The following is a 22,738-nucleotide window of genomic DNA, read 5'->3' on the forward strand; positions in this document are numbered from 1 at the left end:
ACGCATGGTTTGTGATTGGCTGGGAACTTGGTCTATTCATCTCTTGTATACGCCGAGTCAGCAACAGCGGCTTCTAAGAGGCTGTGTGTACAATATGGCGCACCTCAACAAGTCCCATGAGCACCAAGACAGGTGAGAGACAATTTATGAAACTTATATTTATCTTGGAAGCCAGTTGATGGCAGGAGGATTGAATACATACGCCTGGCTTCATGGTGTTGACGGCATGGGAACAGGGAATATATGATTCACTAGCAGCCAACATGGCGGTGTGCAGCGTATGTCAATTCTATAGTATTTCAGTTCATAATGAATCAATGAGTCGATGTTACTTAACCCTAGCAGATAGTCTTTCTATTAAAGCAACTACTGTATTGGTGCTGTTATCCTACTGATTGTTTGTTTGTAGGTATAGCAGCTGTCCTAAAGGATGAGCTGGACCCGCATCCATCCCATTCAAATTGTTATACTAAAAGGGTTTAAAAACAACCACCACCGCTTGGTCCAGTGCATTGTAGTTTATTTTTGTAAGGTAGGTGGTTATGTAATATGAAAATAAAACACCACTGTAACAATTTATTTTGGGCTACGTATATTCATATTTAAAAAAAAAAAAAACATGAAAAGATTTCTGAAATCACTTTAGGGTCGGTGATCCATATGTGTAAACAGTCTTGTATTGCATGTGCTACTAGTATCCAGTTAGCAAGTAAAATCTGATATGATTTAGATAGGGCATGTAACTTTAACCTCTTAAGGACATATGACGGAATTTTTCTGTCATAAAACAATTGAGCAAACTGAAAGCTGTGTCTTTAAAGGGTTAAACAACTTTCCAATTTACTTTTATCATCAAATTTGCTTTGTTCTCTTGGTATTCTTAGTTGAAAGCTAAACCTAGGCTCATATGCTAATTTCAAAGCCCTTGTAGGCCATCTCTTATCTGAATGAATTTGACAGTTTTTCACAGCTAGTGGGCATTAGTTCATGTGTGCCTTATAGTTAACGGTGCTCACGCCTGCAGAGTTACTTATGAGAGGGCTAAAATGTAAATATGTCAAAATAACTGATACAAGGTAATCAGAGGTAAAAAAGTATATTATAACAGTGTTGGTTATGCAAACTGAGGAATGGATAATAAAGGTTTTATCTATCTTTTTAAACTATAACCATTCTGGAGTAGATTGTCCCTTTTAAGAAAGCTGTATTTTGTGAACTTGAACCCAGATACTCTTGATCTTGAGTTCCTTTACTCATCTATTCTCCATGTAAAAGGGGCTACAGGCAGCACCTTACTTCTTAGAGTTGAGCTGTAATGAATACCAAGAGTTGGGTTTTAAATTTATTGAAATTTGTTCTAAAGAATACTTTTTTCATATTTGATGAGAAATATATGCAAATGAGGTACAACAATGGGTGCGACATGCGCCCCCAACTATGCGTGTTTGCAACTTGGATATTGGGAAATTCAAGAGATGTTTAGACATCTGGAGCTTTGGGTGGAGATGTAAGACATACTCTTGGTAAATTTTGTGTATATTTGCATTTTGTGGGAGGGTACTCGGGATCAGCTTAATGAGTTTGTCTTGCTGAACCAAAATGAATCGTATGTCTTTTTGATGCATCAAGTCAGTAGATGTGAGGCCACTTTTTTTTTTTTTTTTTTTTACTTGCATATTGTTAAAAAAAAAATAATGTTTTGTCAACTGAAGTTTATAGAAAACTTACAGCCACAAATCGCCTGCGTCATGCCACTAGCCATCATACTGAAACTCTGGCATGGGGCATTCCAGTTGGACAGTTTCTACGGCTTAAAGTGAATGTAAAGTTAAGGCTATGAGATAAAGTCAAAAGATAGAAGATAAAAAATGAATGACACTTTCATTCATGAAATAGTATATACTTATCTTCAGATATATTTAAAATTTAACGCTATATGGATAAGAGCTGAAGCTCCCGTTGCCATTCTCAGTAATTGATTGTGTTTCAGTTTAAATATCTCTGAAGATAGACTAACGATTTCATGAATGGTGACATGGCCCAAAGATGAGTTGCAGATATTCAAAAAGACAAGTCTAATCTATCCATCGAGTAATAGAAGTACCTCTCCAGTTTCAGGTTAAGCAGAGAGCATGGACAAATGCGAGGCCTACTCCTCGTAACAATCTTTTATTTGAATCTAAAGCAGTGTTTCTCAACAGCCGGGCCGCGGCCCACTACCGGGCCGCGACGGCCCTGCTGGTGGGCCGCGACCCGACATTGCCTCCAGACACTCACTCTGACAGGCCCGCCTTTACACATCTCCTAAATTTTGGACGGGCCTGTCAGAGTGCCACTGCGCATGTCAGTTTGCGCACTGTGAGCATGTAGCGGCGGGTGGGCGCACTGTGACCGGGTAGAAGCGGCGGGCGGCATGCAGAGCGTGAAGCATCGGCTCACAGGTAAGTAAGCCCACTGACACCAATGACATAATTACGGCCACTGACACCAATGTATATATTTAGGGCGGTCACTAGACACCAATGTGTAAACTGTGTGTGTGTGTGTGTATGTATATGTATATATATATATATATATATATATATATATATATATATATATATATATATATATATATATATATATATATATATATATATATATATAGATCCCACTGACACCAATGAATTATCATAAAATATTAACCCACTGTAAACTATATATATATATATATAGAGAGAGAGAGATCCCACTGACACCATATAATTAACCCACTGTAATATATATATTATAATAATATTATAATTCAGTGGTGTGGGATCCATATATAATATATATAAATGGTTTATAGTGGGTTAATTTTATAATTCATTGGTGTCAGTGGGATATTAATATGGATCCCACTGACACAAATTAATTATTACATAATTAAAACACTGTAAAAGAGGGAGGAGAGAGAGAGAGAAAGGGAGGAGAGAGAGAAAGAGAGGGAGGAGAGAGAGAGAGAAAGGGAGGAGAGAGAGAAAGAGAGGGAGGAGAGAGGGAGAGAGAGAAAGAGAGGGAGGAGAGAGAGAAAGAGAGGGAGGAGAGAGAGAAAGAGAGGGAGGAGAGAGAGAAAGAGAGGGAGGAGAGAGGGAGGAGAGAGGGAGAGAGAGGGAGGAGAGAGGGAGAGAGAGGGAAAGAGAGGGAGGAGAGAGAGGGAAAGAGAGGGAGGAGAGAGAGGGAAAGAGAGGGAGGAGAGAGAGGGAAAGAGAGGGAGGAGAGAGAGGGAAAGAGAGGGAGGAGAGAGAGGGAAAGAGAGGGAGGAGAGAGAGGGAAAGAGAGGGAGGAGAGAGAGGGAAAGAGAGGGAGGAGAGAGAGGGAAAGAGAGGGAGGAGAGAGAGGGAAAGAGAGGGAGGAGAGAGAGGGAAAGAGAGGGAGGAGAGAGAGGGAAAGAGAGGGAGGAGAGAGAGGGAAAGAGAGGGAGGAGAGAGAGGGAAAGAGAGGGAGGAGAGAGAGGGAAAGAGAGGGAGGAGAGAGAGGGAAAGAGAGGGAGGAGAGAGAGGGAAAGAGAGGGAGGAGAGAGAGGGAAAGAGAGGGAGGAGAGAGAGGGAAAGAGAGGGAGGAGAGAGAGGGAAAGAGAGGGAGGAGAGAGAGGGAAAGAGAGGGAGGAGAGAGAGGGAAAGAGAGGGAGGAGAGAGAGGGAAAGAGAGGGAGGAGAGAGAGGGAAAGAGAGGGAGGAGAGAGAGGGAAAGAGAGGGAGGAGAGAGAGGGAAAGAGAGGGAGGAGAGAGAGGGAAAGAGAGGGAGGAGAGAGAGGGAAAGAGAGGGAGGAGAGAGAGGGAAAGAGAGGGAGGAGAGAGGGAAAGAGAGGGAGGAGAGAGAGGGAGGAGAGGGAGGAGAGAGAGGGAGGAGAGAGAGGGAAAGAGAGGGAGGAGAGAGAGGGAAAGAGAGGGAGGAGAGAGAGGGAAAGAGAGGGAGGAGAGAGAGGGAAAGAGAGGGAGGAGAGAGAGGGAGGAGAGAGAGGGAAAGAGAGGGAGGAGAGAGAGGGAAAGAGAGGGAGGAGAGAGAGGGAAAGAGAGGGAGGAGAGAGAGGGAAAGAGAGGGAGGAGAGAGAGGGAAAGAGAGGGAGGAGAGAGAGGGAAAGAGAGGGAGGAGAGAGAGGGAAAGAGAGGGAGGAGAGAGAGGGAAAGAGAGGGAGGAGAGAGAGGGAGGAGAGAGAGGGAAAGAGAGAGGGAAAGAGAGGGAGGAGAGAGAGGGAAAGAGAGGGAGGAGAGAGAGGGAAAGAGAGGGAGGAGAGAGAGGGAAAGAGAGGGAGGAGAGAGAGGGAGGAGAGAGAGGGAAAGAGAGGGAGGAGAGAGAGGGAAAGAGAGGGAGGAGAGAGAGGGAAAGAGAGGGAGGAGAGAGAGGGGGAGAGAGGGAGGAGAGAGAGGGGGGAGAGAGAGAAAGAGAGGGGGGAGAGAGAGAGAGAAAGAGAGAGACTGTATATATTGTGTGTGTGTGTATATATATATATATATTATTTTTTTTTTCTTCCAAACCTACTGCAACCCACTCCCGATGCTTACCGGGCCCTGGACCGGTCCGGCTAAATCTTACCGGGCCTTGGGGTCACTTAGGTTTAGAACCACTGATCTAAAGTACCCAAAGTAAAAATCTTGTGCGACTCATAAGTAGATACAATTGTCATTGAGATACATTGTAAATGATTTAGGAGAAACATCGGGACATACTTACAATTTGATATGTCTCTTCATAATATCTAATATTGGTATGGAAGACAGCACCTTTTGTATCATGTCCTGGGGCAGGGAAAAGGACCAGCCAAGTCCCAATGTAATGTTCGAATAAATAGATTTCCAGCCTCCAAGAAACAGTTAAAAGACCTTTATTTTCTTTTTACAGGGTCCATAAAGTAAATCAACAACGTTTCAAACCACACACTGGTTCTTAGTCATGTCTAATTACCTATGTACAGGTGTGTCTTTTATACCTGACAAATGTCTGTCAGTTTATCCAATACTGCCATCTTGTGGACTTTTGTTAAAGTTACATGTGTTTTAAAATAACATTATTTTCCTTATCTATTTTGTATTTATCACATGAATATATTAAAATAATCCTCTAAAATTGCAATAAAATATCTAACCTATACATACCACTAAAATCAGAATCAAAACTACAGCAGATATAGCTAAACAAATTGAACTTTTTGCAAACGTAATTTTTATTAAAGAAACAGTGACCAATCAAAATCTTTATTAAGACCATTGGGTTCTAAAGTGTTTAATTTATTTATCCAGAACATTTCTCTCCTTTTTAATATAAGTTCTCTGTCACCTCCTCTCCTAGGTTTATCTATCTGATCTATCACTTGAAATCATAGTTGACTTATATTATGTCCCATGGAGAGGAAGTGACAGGAAACTGGGGCATCCCTATTGTTCATCCTGATATGACTAAGAACCAGTGTGTGGTTTACTTTATGGACCCTGTAAAAAGAAAATAAAGGTCTTTTAACTGTTTCTTAGAGGCTGGGAATCTATTTATTCTTCATAATAATAGTTATGACAGGTATAAGAGCATTAAGCTTGAAAAATAGGCTGGCACATAGTGAGTTTACAAGAAATATTGAGCCAAGGAATTAGCTTCAGGCTAGACCCCAATGAGTTGTCTGTAGCCCTTGTGGTTACCGAGTATATTGCCCTTATGTACTAAGATCAAACACCATTTGATGTCGGCTCTGGAATAACCTTTAGAATTAAACAGTTGCTGTCTTGTCCTGTTTATGTAGGAAAAACTAAGAACGCAAGAAGAGAATTATAGAACATAGGAATGACATTAAGAACAAATGCTAGGACAGTACAGTAGTGAGACCTTTCAATAAATATCACAATTCTGATTTTCAGTTGCTTAGAGTTGTGGATATAGAACATATTCAATAGAAAAGGAGGTTTGGAAATGTTGGATATATATATATATATATATATATATATATATATATATATATATATATATATTACAAACTTTTTTTATTGCGGTTTGCACAAAGTACAAAATAGAAAAATATAGCTCAAAAACTGCAATATTCATATACAATACATTTGCATACATCAGTAGGGTAATTGCATAGTGTGTCATCAATCTGTATTAGCTTGAAACCTGCTTTATAGTAACAGGTATTATCTTTTTACATAACAACATTAACAAAAATAACAAAGCTGTGAATTGACAGTTTTTGTAAATACATTCTGTTTTATTCATAATAGTTGGTCGAGATAGCAACAAGGGTGTATGAGCACAGCATTATTTCACATGTTATCTTGCAGTGTTAAGCTGTGATGTATTACCATATGTAGATTCAACTTTAAGGGTTATGTTTGAGTTTTGGGCATAATCCCTATATGGGTAATTTATATAGCTTAGTAGTTTAGGGCAGTTAAGCTCTTAAGTAGAACAATGCCAACTATGTTCTATTGTGGTCTATACGTCCTCAACACATAATTAGTTTCCCAATAATACATTATCTCAGCGTAAAAGTCTAATCTATCCATTGAGTAATAGAAGTACCTCTCCAGTTTCAGGTTAGTATTCATTTGTGTGACCCACATGTTCAGTGTTGGGGGAGACTCTGACTTCTACAGCCTTGGAATTACTTGTTTAGTGCTGCAAATAGGTAATTGCAAAAGAGCTTCCTGTTGTTTGGAGGGCAGCTTAGGGATAACATTAAATGGGTACATTAACGGGTCTAGGCTAAGATCACATTCTAAGATTTTGCTAATCGTGGTGTTTGTCACACCAGAACTTTTTTTAATTTTTGGACATGTCCACCACAAATGATGCGAGGACCCATGTCCTGTGCATCTGTGCCAGCATCGGTCTGAGGTTTCAGGGAAAATGTATTTTAGTTGTTGTGGTGTGAGGTTCAACCTGAGTAGGAACTTGTTTGTTTCTAGGAGTGAAGCCAAATGGTCTGCTCTACTTGTTTTGGGAAATATTGTTGCCCACTCATCTTTACTCAATGTGTATGGTAACTCTTTGTGCCAGGAGATTATAGTGTTAGTTTGCATGATCTTGTGTGGGCTATTCAAAAGTGAGTAGAGGATTGATATTGCATGTAGGGGTGTTCCCTCGGCACAACATAATTTTTTGAATGTTGTGAGGTCCCTATGAGGTCACTATGAGATGTTTTTGTCTATGGGTGTAAAAGAAGTGTCTCAGCTGAAAATATCTAAACCAATGTGTGATCGTGAAGTGTGGGATATTCAATGCCGAAAGGCATTGTTTGGAGATTAAGTTCTCTGATTCAGTCAAGTCGTGGAAGGGCAGTAAGCTATGTATGTTAGACGGTTGTGTTGGCGATAGGGAGAGTCCTACTGGGAATTCTGGGTTGGACAAGACGGTAGTCAACTGAGAAGGGACCGAGGATAGATGAGTATATTTGCGAATCAAGCTCGACCACACATCCAGGGTTTCTTTAATAATTGGGTAGTTTTTTTATGGAATTCGGGTGACCAATTGGCTGTTGACGACAAAAAACACCTAGCTGGGGAGTAGGTATGACTGAATGTTCCAATTGTACCCATAACCTATTACTGTCAGCCGTGTATGGTTGGCAGGATACTTTTAGAACTAGGTGGGTTAAATGAGAAACTGGAATTTAGAAGTTTCTTGTGATTTTAGCTTTATATTAATTGACTGAAACAGTTAAACATGCACATTTCTTTATTAAGGAGTATATAAATTATATGTATGAACAGTGTTTATCTATTTGAAAATTGTCTGTATTTTTTTTTTTTTCAAATATCATTTTTATTGAAATAGAATGGAGCAAAACGCATATCGTCAGTTTAAAAGCAGTGCAGATACAACAAAAGGATAAAGTATACAATCCCATATCAATGATGTGAAAGATGCACAGATCATCCATCATTGGTACAGCAAATTGATAGAAAAACAGATTGTACAATCGAGCTTATTAGCCTTTATCTAGCTGTAGAAATCTATGATGCGTATATAATAAGTAACATGTCTGACATTTCTATGTGTCTACTCGCCACCTATCTCCTTATTTTCAAATTCTGTAACATGTCAACCTAACACCTATAACCTAACTAAGTTAATCTAAACCTCTACATTAAACTAAAAGCTTAAAGGATTCCCAAGTGTGAGTCCAGAATGAACCCGCTTGTGGCCCAGTGGTGGGGAAAAAAAAAAAGGGGGAGGGTGGAAGGAACAGGGTGTGAGAGGGAGGGCGCTGCAGGGGGGAGGGGAGGAAAGCATTCTCATTGTAGGGCTAGTGTTTCTGTGAACAAGTGTTCCCATTCACCCCTCAATTCCCCCTGTATAAAAGCAGCTGAATCTTTAAATGGTATTAGAATCAGTTTCTGAATCTCTAGTTCAAAAGTTAAGATAAGCCTGCGCCACTTGCGCAGGAAGAGGCCCAGCCTATTCTGAACATCCATTCTGACATCCATTTGTTCAATGAATATTTGCGTTCTGAGTAAATTTCTGAAGCCTTGGAAAGAAGGACCTCTGCTCACCGTCCAGCTTTTATGAATACATTTTCTGGCTATGAGCAGTACCAACGTCAGCACCGCATCCTGTTGTCTGTGTTGGTGTGCCCAGTGAAGAAAAATGACTGTTTCAGGTTGGATTGTTAGTCTTATCTGCAAGATTTGGTTAATCCAGTATTGGATTTTACCCCAATATTGTCTAACTGAGGGACATTCCCACAGATAATGTAAGAGAGTAGGAGCTTCCAAGGAACATTTTGCACATTTGTTAGAGCGTGAGGGTACCCATTTGGCCAAGTGTCTAGGGGTGAGATATGCCTTATGGAGGAAGCGCACCTGGGTTTCCCTGAACATGGCAGACAAAGTGGTCGTCTTAGTCCTTTCCAGCCCTAACTGTATATCTTCCCAAGTAACATCCCCGATCCCCTCCCTAGTCCAGCCCTCCTGTATCTTCCCACGAACACTCTCAGAGTGCTGATGTATGAGCGCCTGGTAGATTTCAGATAGGGAGAATCTCCCCATCTGGTAAAGAGCTTGGGTGATCTTGAAAGGAGAACTCTCCCAGAACTCTGGCGTGTCTTTAAGGTGGTGACATAATGTCTTGCCTGTAAAAAGGCGAAGAAGTGTGTTCTCGGCAGGTCAAATTCCCTTTGTAGGGCCCCAAAGGTTTTGATCTCCTTTGAAAGTGGGTCCAGCAGCTGTCTAAGTGATTTCAGCCCTCTCCTCTCCCATAGCAAGAAAGGTTGAGTATCTGAGCCCGCTGGAAAATCCGGGTTTTTAACCATCGGCAAATAGCTGGAGGCATGGCACGATTTTTTCAGGAATTTGTGAGCCTGATGCCAGGCTCTCAGGGGGTCTGTGAATAGCGTGTTGAGGCCTAGGGTTTTTACGGATTTCATGTTTGTGATGTGTGGCAAATAGGCCAGCGAGATATTTCCCATAACAGCCTGCTCCAGGGAGGGTTGACAGAAATGGTGTGTGCCCACCTGCCAATCCATTACCAGTCGAATTAGGGCGGCCCAATTGTACAGCCTGAAGTCTGGTAAAACCAGACCCCCGTTGAGGAAGTTCATACTTAACTTCTCTCTTGAGATACGCGGTTTGCCCCCTCGCCATATGAAGCGGGTCGCTGCTGAGTTCAGCATTTTGATGTCTGATTTGTATAAGAGCAAAGGCAACATCAGGAGCGGGTAAAGAAGGCGGGGTAGGACGATCATTTTTAGCAAGTTAATCCTGCCTGACAGTGAGAGAGGCAAAGATCTCCAGCTATCCATCTGGGCCTGCAGTTTCGCACATATGGGCGTCAGATTGCTAGCATACAATTTATTGGGGTTGGCAGAGATCCTAACACCCAAGTAGGTGATGTCCTGCCTTGCTACCGTAAATGGGAAATCTCCGTCCCCAGAGAACTTCCGGTGCAACCACAAGATCTCCGATTTCTGCGTGTTCACCTTGTACCCGGAAAACTGACCAAAGTTAGCAAGGGACTCCAGAACAGTCGGGATATGCACCTGGGAGTCCTGGACAAACAACAGCATGTCGTCCGCGTATAATGCTAAGTGTTGCGTCTGGCCCATGACATCTATGCCAGGAAAAGCCTCTCGAAGTGAGATCGCCAATGGTTCAAGAGCAATATTGAAGAGTAAAGGCGACAGGGGGCAACCCTGTCGCGTTCCTCTGTGAAGGTGAATATTCAGTGAAAAAGTATTGTTAACAAGTATGTTGGCATACGGGGAGTGGTACAGGTTCCTAATGAACTCAAGGAACGGGCCAGAAAAGTTGGCTTTGATCAAGGTATTGAAGAGGTGGTCCCATTCAACACGGTCGAAGGCCTTCTCTGCGTCCAAGGACAGCAGGAAGGCCTCCTTACCATCTTTCGTTGAGTCCCTATGCTTATTAGACCAGTAATGTTGTATAACTTGTAAGACACGACTAACATTGACCACCGAGGATCTCGCGTGCATGAATCCCATTTGATCACTATGGATAATATCTGGTAAGATGAATTTGAGTCTCTCGGATAGCAGTTTTGTCAATATCTTGTAGTCAGAGTTTAATAACGAGATCGGACGATAAGATTCCGGTAATAGGCTGTCTTTCCCCGCCTTCGGGATCAAGGTGATATAGGCCGCGAAGAACTCAGGGCCCAGGGTTTTTTCCCCATCAAAATAAGAAGAGTATAGAGCTGCTAAGATTGGAGATATTTGTTCCTTGAGAAGTCGGTAAAATTCCACCGGCAACCCATCAGGGCCAGAGGCCTTGCCCAGTGACATTGCCATTATTGTCCTCTGAATCTCGTCCTCTTCTATATGAGCATTTAATTTCTCCAGCTGGGATTCCGAGATCTGCGGGATGTTGACACTTTCCCAGAATCTATCCCTCAGGTCTGTTCCAGCTGGGCGCTCACTGGCATATAAAGTGGAGTAATATGTTGCGAAAGCTTTCGCAATTGACTCGGCATCCTTTACAATTTTACCTTTGGCCCTTAGTGCGGCTATGTGTTTAGAAGAGGTATGGATGTTGACCAGGGATGCCATAAGCCTCCCGGATTTATCCCCAAATCTATAGTATGTGCCTCTAGATCTGAGAAGTGTTTGTGATGCCTGGTTGGCCAGCAGCGCCTCATATTCCTTTTTCAAGGTTATATAGGTGCAGTGATTCGCACCAGAGGGTGTTGTACAAAAGGTGCTATAGGCCTCAGTGAGGGCCGCCCTCAGCCTCCCAAGCCTCTCTGTGCACAGTTGCCTATCTGGCCCGCAGAAAAAAACAATGTTACCCGCCAGGACCGCCTTAGCAGCACTCCAGAACAGTTCTGGGGTATCCACGTGTTGAGCATTATTTGCCCGGTATTCATCCCAAGAGTGTACCAAATAGCTTTGGAATTCTTGTGAGTGAATGAGGTGTTTCGGGAATTTGAGAGTACGTCGGTTAGAGACCGGGGGTTTCCCGTCCAAAAAGAGCACTATGGGGGCGTGATCTGAGACCACCACTTCCCCAATTTTGGTGTCAATGATGTGTGGGAGCAGAGAGTTCGAAACCAGGAAGAGATCTATACGAGACAGGGTGGGGGATGCACGCGAGGCGCAGGTATAATCTTTTCCGTCAGGGTTGAGTTGTCTCCAAATGTCTACCACGTCCAGGGAGCTACCCAGCAGCGTGCCAGATTTCCCTCTTTGTGGCCCTCTCAACCTATCGCATTGGGAGTTGGGTGTGAGGTTAAAATCTCCTCCCAAAATAATGAGTGTCTAAATAGGGAGCGATAACTGCCACAAGGGCATTCCAGAAACCTCTATCCCTCCGATTAGGGGCATAAATGTTGCATAGTGTATAGGTTTTTCCTGCAATAATTATCTGCATTAGTATGTATCTACCCTCTGGGTCTTTGAGTATCTCTTTTATTTCGTACTCCAGTCTCTTCCCCAAGAGTATTGCTACTCCTCGGCTAGCTGAGCTGTATGAAGCATATTCAACCCTCCCCACCCAGTCTGATTTCAATTTTTCATGTTCGGGATCTAAAAGGTGCGTCTCCTGTAGGAACGCTATGTCTGCCTTCTTTTTTCTAAGCTGAGTGAGGATCGTCTTTCTCTTTATCGGGGAATGGATACCCCCAATATTCCATGAGTAAAGATTAAATTTTAATTACTCTATTGGTCCCATGAGCTGGTTTGTTTGAGCATTTGAGTGTAAAGTGTGGAAGCAACATAGATAGCGTCCAGAGAGCCAGAGGAGGGGGGAGGACAGGGAAAGGAAAAAAAAAAAAGGAAGAAACCACCACACAACCTCGCCGCATTGTACAGGCTCCCGGTTCAGCCTCCCTCTGCGATGAACCACCACCAGGCCCAAGTAAATGGCTTTGATCCTGAGCTGTTCTATGATAAGGAAGAAAATATTTGTCACCATCTTTAGCTTAGCAATCTGAAAATGCAGGCAGACCTGTTTTTGCACAATAAAAGATTTTAAACAGCATGTAACAAACAAATGTATATATAAGGGAGGCAGTCTGCATAGAAAAAATGAAATGGCACACAGTAAACAGATCAAATATAGCCCTGTAAATTTCCCCATAGAAAAATCAAGCCTCTGAGGATCTGATTCCTGAATGGCATTTAGAGTTGTCACATAACCCTGGAACTCATAAACCTCGTCCGGTTTTACCAGATGAGATGTGGGGCATTGTTTTTTCCCCATTAGTACAAACTCCCCCGCAGTTGGGCTTCCAACTTCAAAACATAACATTGTATAGAATAGCTTGAGCTGTTGCTCTGTAAACACATTCTGTGCCATCCTACAATATTTAATTAGTTGCATAACTAAGATGTTGTGCGTAAGACCAGTGTCTATTTATTCTCTTCAGCCTAGATCCCCCTCATCTTGTTCCCTATCTTGGTTGCGTGCAGGGGAGTTCCCCTTGTCAACAAATTCCTGGGCTTTCAGGGGAGTATCGAAGAATCTTGGGCCTCTAGGGGTAATGACCTTAAGCCTAGCAGGATACAGGAGGAAGGCCTGTCTACCCTCCCTATGCAACCTAGAGCAAATAGGTGAGAATTCCCTGCGCCTGCGCGTGAGGTCTGCAGAGAAGTCCTGAAACAGTAGCAAGCGTGCTCCTTCAAAGGACAGGTGTTCCAGTTTTCTGTATGCTCTCATGATAGTTATTTTGGTCTCAAAATGCAGAAATTTGATCATAATAGGGCGGGGCTGTGGTCAATCTGCACCTGACTTTTCTGATCCTACCCTATGTGCCCTCTCAAACCCCCCCCCCCTCTAGATCTCTAAGCGGGATATTTAGTAAAGATGGCAGAGTTTTTTCAACAAACTGAAGTAAATCACCAGGTTTAACCGTTTCTGGGAGACCTAGCAGACGCATATTATTGCGTCGTGATCTGTTTTTCAGATCATCCACTTTTAGCTGTAAAGTGAGCGCCTGTCTTTCAAGATTCCTAATTTTGTTTGTATTAGTGCTATTGTTATCCTCTAAGTCAGAGATTCTACCCTCTGCCTCCGCTACCCTGGTAGAGAATTGCTTGATGTCATCAGTGAGTGTGTCAACCCCTCTTTGTAAATTATCAATTTTGGGCATAAACAGCTTTGAAATCTGTTTTACTATAGGGTGTGAGTCTATCTGACTAGTTTCTTGGAATGGGTCTGCAGTGGAACTTTGAGAGGTTTGCTCAGCTCAATGCCAGCCCTATTTTTTCGCTCACTATTTTTGTTGCTGCCTGACATTGTGTGATTAGTTAAGAATCTCTCCATGTACCCATAAAGCAATAAAAAAAGAAAGGAGAGACAAAAACAAATCAACCACAAGGTTGATATTACAGAGATATAGATAGAATAACACAGTGACTGAGTGCAATGAACCTAATACATGTAGGAATATGGCATACCACAATTTTGTTACAGGGAAATGTGCTACCCGAGACAATAAAAGAATACTCTAGAACCCAAATGTCACCCTACCTGTTATAACTTGGAAAGTATAATTTCAGTTTAGAGGGTACTAGATTTAGCTCTCAGGTTACACACAGTCTCTACTTGTAAGGTGAAGCCTGGGTTCCAATCACCACATACAGATAACACTATACAATCCTGCCACAGTCATGCATTTTCCACACACACAGTTGGTTTTCCTTCAGCGTGGTCTGGGTTCTCACTTCATACCCAAGTGGTTCAGTGCATAGGGTAAATCAAAGCTGCAGCATCATATAATTGAGACTGTCCTGGGAGAGGGTACTGCTGCAGAGGCTTCCTATCCCCAGGCTTGAGTGAGATTGGGCCTAATTAGGATAACTCCAGTAAGTCCATGTAGGATTTAGTCTTTGCGGCAGAGTCAAGTGTTTCTGTGTGTAAATTTCCACACTTTTACAGGCAATCCATCCCAGGATTCAGGGGGAGGTAAACGGTGTCAGTCCCAGATCAGAAGATGCCACAAAATTGAGAGTGCTTTTTTAGGTGAGCTTTAGGGTCCCGCCAGGGGGACAAAGATACCTTTAACAGCCCCACTAAAAGTTTCCTGTGTAACAGTGGCCGGTGTTGCAGTACATGAAAGCCAGAGCCGGTAGGGCCTAAACTCTGTGCAGTGTTCTACTGCTAGTGTCAATGCAGGGGGAGCATGAAAAATGAAGGAGAGGGTGTCTCTAATGGGGCCCTTTGGTCCAGAACTAACGTGTAGGGCCCAGTTTTGAGTGTGGTGTTAGAGTCCCCTTCACCCCTCTAGTCTGTGCTCAGTGCTGCTAATAGTAAACAGCTCTTACCCTCCGCATCTGTTACATGGGGTCCTGGTCGGCCGTTATCCAAGATGGCGCCGGTTTTCGCGCCAGAAGAAAGTTCCTTGCTCTTTAGACGGGTGCACAGTCCGCGGTGCCTGCTGCACCCTTAACGGACTTCACCGGGACACCTCACCGCACCGTGTTCAGCAGATCTGTGGGGGAAGCCTGAAGATTTGTGTTGGTTGACTCCCGAGTGACACCCGGCCTTCCTCCTCCCGCCGGTATCACTTTACCCTCCGCTGCGGGTATATTAGGTGTTTGCGGCTTCAGGGTATCAATCTGCTCCCTGCAGGGCCAGTAAAACCCTCTCTGTGCAGTGTGGCCGCGCTCTCCTGTAGAGTATGTTCTTAGCCGCCTTCCGGTGGTGGAGCGGTGTTGGGCTCCCCCGATCTCTATGGCGGGCTGACAGGACAAGTCTCCCGCTCCGGGCAGCAAATTCTGCCAAGGAGAGATCGCTGGGTATGAGGCTCAGTTGCTGCTCTTGTGCCAGATGTACTTTGTAGGTTCCAGGCTGTATTCTACCTGTTTTGGGGGTATCGAGGCACGGAGCTCCTTGCTTCTGCTGCTCTCTCTCAGGCCAGCCCACCGGAAGTCAATTGTCTGTATTTTTATAATTTGCTAATTTTGACTATCCTGTATTTTAACTATGGTTCTGTTTCTCAATATCAACATATGTAGCTAACATCAAGTATATGTTGTTCATTTTTGTTTTGTCTTTTTAATAAACAGAAATCTTGAATGCCAAAACAAGTATGAAATGTGCGAAATAAAATATTACTATTTACACATGCTTTGAATTAAGGTCACTTTGTTGCATTATAAATAGCCATAGTAGAGGCTGAGTATTGCTGGCAAATGTAGGCACCCCAGATGTTACAGAACTAAATTTCCAATGATGCTCAACTGGACTGCAGAGTGCCTAAGCATCATGGGAAATTTAGTCCTAAAACATCTGGCGTGCCAAGGTTCCACATCACTGCCGTTAGCCAATCCTAAGTGGGAGGGGTGAAACACAATCTTTTGGCTACTAACGCTGATGTCATAATCATGTGACTGTGGACGCTTGATCGATTTCCCCCGATCCTTGGGAGTGGTGTGATTTAGGTAATGCTCACAATAGTGGAGTAAAAGAGATGTGGTAAGGGGGAAGGAGTAAATGAAAAATATATTTTGTTATAGAGAAAGGAGGTAGCAAAAATAAACATGAAAATATTGAGCATTTTTACAAAAAGAATAACAAACACATGAAACGGCAATATTAAAACAGTACTTCTTGTTCTTTGTTAAGTCCTTATTCAATTATCTTTCTTATATATATATGTCTTGTCAAACAGGGTTGCTCAATATAGGGCATTGAAATCCCCTGTTAAAATGCATGAAGGTTCCATGTAATATCTAGACTATTCTTGTCTATATGCCTCACATGGAAGAGAGAACATCCCAGTTAAAGTTTATCCTGAATGATTGTTAGAGGCTGAGTATCAAATATCCTCATGGATAAAAGAAATGAAAAAACATTTTTTTAATCGCTCACATAAAACAGCTGATAGAAGAGGTGGGGGGTCAGAAGGCTGCAGTAGGGTTAAATGAGCATAAAACCAGGGGAGGAGGTGGTTGGACCTAACGTGTTATAGTTTTTCTGTTTTATTTTGCTAGTGACTAGTAATACTCACAGCTACTCCTCTGCCAAAGCATCAAAGGGACGGTACACTGTAAAATTGTTTTTATATTAATGTATTTTCAGTGACTTGTTATACCAGCTGCAGAGTATAAAATGTATGAGAAATTGCTTTTTAAGGGTTGTGTATATGAAGTAGCTGGTTTTGTGCTTTTAAACCACAGCCTATTACAATGGGTTGAGCTTCAGGGAATATATCTTATTATGTTATCACTTTGTGAACACACACTTGCTTCCTTATCTTATATTTGTCTGGAAAACCAAAGCTCAATAATTAGACAGAACAATGGAAAACTATCGTGTTATTACTTTACTATCCTGTACCCCACTGAGAGTGTAACTTCTTCTGCTGGCTGTGTTTACATAGGCTATTCAATAGCTGAGACTCCCATATACAAACTTTTACTACAGGTGAGGATACCACAGGCTAAATCGGCTATTTCAAATACCAAAATAGGGATAAAGAAGCTACTTGTAAACTATTTAATACACAATTTAAAGAGTACATTTTTGGGTGAACTGTCCCTTTCTTCTGTTATGTGTGATCAGTCCACGGGTCATCATTACTTCTGGGATATAACTCCTCCCCAACAGGAAATGCAAGAGGATTCACCCAGCAGAGCTGCATATAGCTCCTCCCCTCTACGTCACTCCCAGTCATTCTCTTGCACCCAACGACTAGATAGGATGTGTGAGAGGACTATGGTGATTATACTTAGTTTTTATAACTTCAATCAAAAGTTTGTTATTTTACAATAGCACCGGAGCGTGTTATTGCCTCTCTGGCAGAGTTTGAAGAAGAATCTACCAGAGTTTTTACTATGATTTTAACCGGAGTAGTTAAGATCATATTGCTGTTTCTCGGCCATCTGAGGGAGGTAAAAGCTTCAGATCAGGGGACAGCGGGCAGATGAATCTGCATTGAGGTATGTAGCAGTTTTTATTTTCTGAATGGAATTGATGAGAAAATCCTGCCATACCGTTATAATGACATGTATGTATACTCTACACTTCAGTATTCTGGGGATGGTATTTCACTGGAATTACTCTGTTAAAAGTACATTAAACCTTTGAATAGGTATTTATTATGTTAAACGTTTTTGCTGGAATGTAGAATCGTTTGCATTTTCTGAGGTACTGAGTGAATAAATGTTTGGGCATTATTTTTCCACTTGGCAGTTGCTTGTTTTAAATTGTGACAGTTTCGTTTCTCTCTCACTGCTGTGTGTGAGGGGGAGGGGCCGTTTTTTGGCGCTCTTTGCTACCCATCAAAAATTTCCAGTCAGTTACTCTTGTATTCCTGCATGATCCGGTTCATCTCTAACAGAACTCAGGGGTCTTCAAACTTCTTTGGAGGGAGGTAGATTCTCTCAGCAGAGCTGTGAGACTTATATATTGACTGTGATTAAAAGACGTTACTCTGTAATTTTTATGTTTCAAATTTAATTATTGTTACTTTACTAAGGGGAACAAACCTTTGCTAAAAGTTGTGTTGTTTTTAAGGATTGATGCTATAACTGTTTTTCAGTTCATTATTTCAACTGTCATTTAATCGTTTAGTGCTTCTTTGAGGCACAGTACGTTTTTGTTAAATAAGATTGTAACCAAGTTGCAAGTTTATTGCTAGTGTGTTAAACATGTCTGATTCAGAAGAAGATACCTGTGTCATTTGTTCCAATGCCAAGGTGGAGCCCAATAGAAATTTATGTACTAACTGTATTGATGCTACTTTAAATAAAAGCCAATCTGTACAAATTGAACAAATTTCACCAAACAGCGAGGGGAGAGTTATGCCGACTAACTCGCCTCACGTGTCAGTACCTGCATCTCCCGCCCGGGAGGTGCGTGATATTGTGGCGCCTAGTACATCTGGGCGGCCATTACAGATAACATTACAAGATATGGCTACTGTTATGACTGAAGTTTTGGCTAAATTACCAGAACTAAGAGGCAAGCGTGAGAACAGAGTGCGCTGATAATACTAGGGCCATGTCTGATTCTGCGTCACAGCTTGCAGAGCATGAGGACGGAGAGCTTCATTCTGTGGGTGACGGTTCTGATCCAAACAGATTGGATTCAGATATTTCAAATTTTAAATTTAAATTGGAGAACCTCCGTGTATTACTAGGGGAGGTTTTAGCGGCTCTTAATGATTGTAACACTGTTGCAATACCAGAGAAATTGTGTAGGTTGGATAAATACTTTGCGGTACCGGCGAGTACTGACGTTTTTCCTATACCTAAGAGACTAACTGAAATTGTTACTAAGGAGTGGGATAGACCCGGTGTGCCGTTCTCACCCCCTCCAATATTTAGAAAGATGTTTCCAATAGACGCCACCACACGGGACTTATGGCAAACGGTCCCTAAGGTGGAGGGAGCAGTTTCTACTTTAGCTAAGCGTACCACTATCCCGGTGGAGGATAGCTGTGCTTTTTCAGATCCAATGGATAAAAAATTAGAGGGTTACCTTAAGAAAATGTTTGTTCAACAAGGTTTTATATTGCAACCCCTTGCATGCATCGCGCCGATTACGGCTGCGGCAGCATTTTGGATTGAGTCTCTGGAAGAGAACCTTAGTTCAGCTACGATGGACGACATTACGGACAGGCTTAGAGTCCTTAAACTAGCTAATTCATTCATTTCGGAGGCCGTAGTACATTTAACCAAACTTACGGCTAAGAACTCAGGATTCGCCATTCAGGCACGTAGGGCGCTGTGGCTAAAATCCTGGTCAGCTGATGTAACTTCTAAGTCCAAATTACTTAATATACCTTTCAAGGGGCAAACTTTATTTGGGCCCGGTTTGAAAGAAATTATCGCTGACATTACAGGAGGTAAGGGCCACGCCCTGCCTCAAGACAAAGCCAAGGCTAAGGCTAGACAGTCTAATTTTCGTCCCTTTCGGAATTTCAAAGCAGGAGCAACACCAACTTCCACTGCACCAAAACAGGAAGGAGCTGTTGCTCGTTACAGACAAGGCTGGAAACCTAACCAGTCCTGGAACAAGGGCAAGCAGACCAGGAAACCTGCTGCTGCCCCAAAGACAGCATGAACCGAGGGCCCCCGATCCGGGACCGGATCTAGTGGGGGGCAGACTCTCTCTCTTCGCCCAGGCTTGGGCAAGAGATATTCAGGATCCCTGGGCGCTAGAGATCATATCTCAGGGATACCTCCTAGACTTCAAATTCTCTCCCCCAAGAGGGAGATTTCATCTGTCAAGGTTGTCAACAAACCAGATAAAGAAAGAAGCGTTTCTACGCTGTGTACAAGATCTGTTATTAATGGGAGTGATCCATCCGCTTCCGCGGTCGGAACAAGGACAAGGGTTTTACTCAAACCTGTTTGTGGTTCCCAAAAAAGAGGGAACTTTCAGGCCAATCTTGGCTTTAAAGATCCTAAACAAATTCCTAAGAGTTCCATCGTTCAAAATGGAAACTATTCGGACAATCTTACCCATGATTCAAAAGGGTCAGTACATGACCACAGTGGACTTAAAGGATGCTTACCTTCACATACCGATTCACAAAGATCATTACCGGTATCTAAGGTTTGCCTTCTTAGACAGGCATTACCAGTTTGTAGCTCTTCCATTCGGATTGGCTACGGCTCCAAGAATCTTCACAAAGGTTCTGGGTGCCCTTCTGGCGGTACTAAGACCGCGAGGAATTTCGGTAGCTCCGTACCTAGACGACATTCTGATACAAGCTTCAAGCTTTCAAACTGCCAAGTCTCATACAGAGTTAGTTCTGGCATTTCTAAGGTCGCATGGATGGAAAGTGAACGAAAAGAAAAGTTCTCTCTTTCCTCTCACAAGAGTTCCATTCTTGGGGACTCTTATAGATTCTGTAGAAATGAAGATTTATCTGACAGAAGACAGATTAACAAAGCTTCTAAATGCATGCCGTGTCCTTCATTCCATTCAACTCCCGTCAGTAGCTCAATGCATGGAGGTGATCGGCTTAATGGTAGCAGCAATGGACATAGTACCCTTTGCACGTCTACATCTCAGACCGCTGCAATTGTGCATGCTGAGTCAGTGGAATGGGGATTACTCAGACTTGTCCCCTACTCTGAATCTGGATCAAGAGACCAGAAACTCTCTTCTATGGTGGCTTTCTCGGCCACATCTGTCCAGGGGGATGCCATTCAGCAGGCCGGACTGGACAATTGTAACAACAGACGCCAGCCTACTAGGTTGGGGCGCTGTCTGGAATTCTCTGAAGGCTCAGGGACAATGGAATCAGGAGGAAAGTCTCCTGCCAATAAACATTCTGGAATTGAGAGCAGTTCTCAATGCCCTTCTGGCTTGGCCCCAGTTAAAAACTCGGGGGTTCATCAGGTTTCAGTCGGACAACATCACGACTGTAGCTTACATCAACCATCAAGGAGGGACAAGAAGCTCCCTAGCAATGAGGGAAGTATCAAACATAATTCGCTGGGCAGAGTCTCACTCTTGCCACCTGTCAGCAATCCACATCCCGGGAGTGGAGAACTGGGAGGCGGTTTTTCTTGAGTCGCCAGACTTTTCATCCGGGGGAGTGGGAACTTCATCCGGAGGTCTTTGCCCAAATACTTCGACGTTGGGGCAAACCAGAGATAGATCTCATGGCGTCTCGCCAGAACGCCAAACTTCCTCGCTACGGGTCCAGATCCAGGGATCCGGGAGCGGTTCTGATAGATGCTTTGACAGCACCTTGGAACTTCAGGATGGCTTATGTGTTTCCACCCTTCCCGCTGCTTCCTCGATTGATTGCCAAAATCAAACAGGAGAGAGCATCAGTGATTCTAATAGCGCCTGCATGGCCACGCAGGACTTGGTATGCAGATCTAGTGGACATGTCATCCTGTCCGCCTTGGTCTCTACCTCTAAGACAGGACCTTCTGATACAGGGTCCATTCAAACATCAAAATCTAACTTCTCTGAAGCTGACTGCTTGGAAATTGAACGCTTGATTTTATCAAAACGTGGTTTTTCTGAGTCGGTTATTGATACCCTGATACAGGCTAGGAAGCCTGTTACCAGAAGGATTTACCACAAGATATGGCGTAAATACCTATACTGGTGCGAATCCAAAGGTTACTCCTGGAGTAAGGTTAGGATTCCTAGGATATTGTCTTTTCTACAAGAAGGTTTAGAAAAGGGTTTATCGGCTAGCTCATTAAGGGGACAGATCTCAGCTCTGTCCATCTTGTTACACAGGCGTCTGTCAGAAAACTCAGACGTCCAGGCCTTTTGTCAGGCTTTAGCTAGGATCAAGCCTGTGTTTAAAACTGTTGCTCCGCCATGGAGTTTAAACCTTGTTCTTAACGTTCTACAAGGAGTTCCGTTTGAACCCCTTCATTCCATTGATATAAAGTTGTTATCTTGGAAAGTGTTATTTTTAATGGCTATTTCTTCGGCTCGGAGAGTCTCTGAGTTATCAGCTTTACATTGTGATTCTCCTTATTTGATTTTTCATTCAGATAAGGTAGTTCTGCGTACAAAACCTGGGTTCTTACCTAAGGTAGTCACTAACAGGAACATCAATCAAGAGATCGTGGTGCCTTCCCTGTGCCCGAATCCTTCTTCAAAGAAGGAACGTCTTCTACACAATCTGGATGTAGTTCGTGCCCTCAAGTTCTACTTGCAGGCAACTAAGGATTTTCGACAAACGTCTTCCCTGTTTGTCGTGTACTCTGGTCAGAGGAGAGGTCATAAGGCTTCGGCTACCTTTCTCTCCTTCTGGCTTCGTAGCATAATTCGTTTAGCCTATGAGACTGCTGGACAGCAGCCTCCTGAAAGAATTACAGCTCATTCTACTAGAGCTGTGGCTTCCACTTGGGCCTTTAAGAATGAGGCCTCTGTTGAACAGATTGCAAGGCTGCAACTTGGTCTTCGCTTCATACTTTTTCCAAATTTTACAAATTTGACACTTTTGCTTCCTCGGAGGCTATTTTTGGGAGAAAGGTTCTTCAGGCAGTGGTTCCTTCTGTATAATGAGCCTGCCTATCCCTCCCGTCATCCGTGTACTTTTGCTTTGGTATTGGTATCCCAGAAGTAATGATGACCCGTGGACTGATCACACATAACAGAAGAAAACATAATTTATGCTTACCTGATAAATTCCTTTCTTCTGTTGTGTGATCAGTCCACGGCCCGCCCTGTTTTTTAAGGCAGGTAGATATCTTTTAAATTATACTCCAGTCACCACTTCACCCTTGGTTTCTCCTTTCTCGTTGATTCTTGGTCGAATGACTGGGAGTGACGTAGAGGGGAGGAGCTATATGCAGCTCTGCTGGGTGAATCCTCTTGCATTTCCTGTTGGGGAGGAGTTATATC

General features: G+C 43.0%; 1 protein-coding gene across 1 annotated transcript in view; it reads left to right on the plus strand.

The window, feature by feature from the left end:
- Positions 1-22,738, plus strand: part of SRP19 (signal recognition particle 19) — a 59,851-nt gene continuing 37,113 nt past the window's right edge. The window contains exon 1 of the mRNA XM_053701543.1: positions 1-132. Coding sequence (XP_053557518.1) covers positions 5-132 — 128 coding nt within the window. The 5' untranslated portion in view covers positions 1-4. The remainder of the gene's footprint in view (positions 133-22,738) is intronic.

Source organism: Bombina bombina, chromosome 2 (assembly GCF_027579735.1).
Source record: "Bombina bombina isolate aBomBom1 chromosome 2, aBomBom1.pri, whole genome shotgun sequence".
In the NCBI taxonomy this organism is placed as follows: Eukaryota; Metazoa; Chordata; class Amphibia; order Anura; family Bombinatoridae; genus Bombina; species Bombina bombina.